Source organism: Pteropus vampyrus, unplaced genomic scaffold (assembly GCF_000151845.1).
Source record: "Pteropus vampyrus isolate Shadow unplaced genomic scaffold, Pvam_2.0 Scaffold540, whole genome shotgun sequence".
Lineage (NCBI taxonomy): Eukaryota > Metazoa > Chordata > Mammalia > Chiroptera > Pteropodidae > Pteropus > Pteropus vampyrus.
In genome coordinates, this window is record NW_011889321.1 from 7,049 (window position 1) to 7,940 (window position 892).

The 892-nt window shown below is 55.3% G+C and overlaps 1 protein-coding gene across 1 annotated transcript in view; it reads left to right on the top strand.

The window, feature by feature from the left end:
• LOC105308021 (collagen alpha-3(VI) chain-like) overlaps positions 1-892 on the top strand; it is a gene marked incomplete at its 5' end in the record, with an annotated part of 45,363 nt that overhangs the window by 4,194 nt on the left and 40,277 nt on the right. Inside the window, one exon of the mRNA XM_023525190.1 lies at positions 15-105. Within this exon, the coding sequence (XP_023380958.1) occupies positions 15-105 (91 nt within the window). The remainder of the gene's footprint in view (positions 1-14; positions 106-892) is intronic.

An 892-nucleotide genomic window follows, 5' to 3' on the forward strand; every position in this document is an offset into this window, starting at 1 on the left:
TGGGGAATATCCAGAAGCTGTCGGAGTTGAAAGAGCAGGTTTTGGAGACTCTGGATGGCGCGATGCAGGAGACCTTATGTCCGGGCGTGACCGACATTTCCAAAGGTAATCTCCGTCGCGGGCGTGCGTTCAGTCCTGTCTCGTCAACGTGCACGAGCGACATCATTATCCAGGTCCCCGGCGTGGCCTACGATACCTTAAGCCTTTGGTTATGTCAGACATTTACTTATATCTGCATGGGCTGGATCCTGGTGGTCACGTAGCCCACGGGTCCCCAACTCTCAGGCCACAGACGGGTTCCGTGTGTGGTCCGTTAGGAACCGGGCCGCACGGCAGGAGGTGAGCGGTGGGCGAGCGAGCGAAGCTCCATCTGTATCTGCATCCGCTCCCCAGCGCCGGCATCACCGCCTCGGCTCCGCCTCAGGTCCTCAGGCGTTAGATGCTCCTAGGAGCCCTGGTCCCTGGTGCCACAAAGGTTGGGGACCGCTGCCGTGGCCACTGGTGTTGGGTGTGCTTACGGGATGGGAGTGGACTCCTGTCTCTCCTTGTCCTTAGGAGACGTCCCTTTTCTCCTTAGTTTAATCTCCCAAATAATTCGAACCTAGTGACCTCTGTTTCTGTTCTTAAGTTTATTAGATCAGTTATATGAGACCAGAGTACTTGAGTTCTCAAGTGCATTTAATTTAAAGCGCAAGCTTGAGAGGCATTTAACGGCAATTACGTATCCCCCCCCGCCCCCCACTGATTCATATCACGAAAAAAGACAACATGCTAAGGTGGCCTACGATTTTGGCCCCTCGACGCCAGCACCAGCTTTGTCCGGGAGAGGGGCAGATCCGAGTGTGTCTCACGGCTCACCCTCAGAGGTCTCATTTTGCCCTTGACCGTGGCA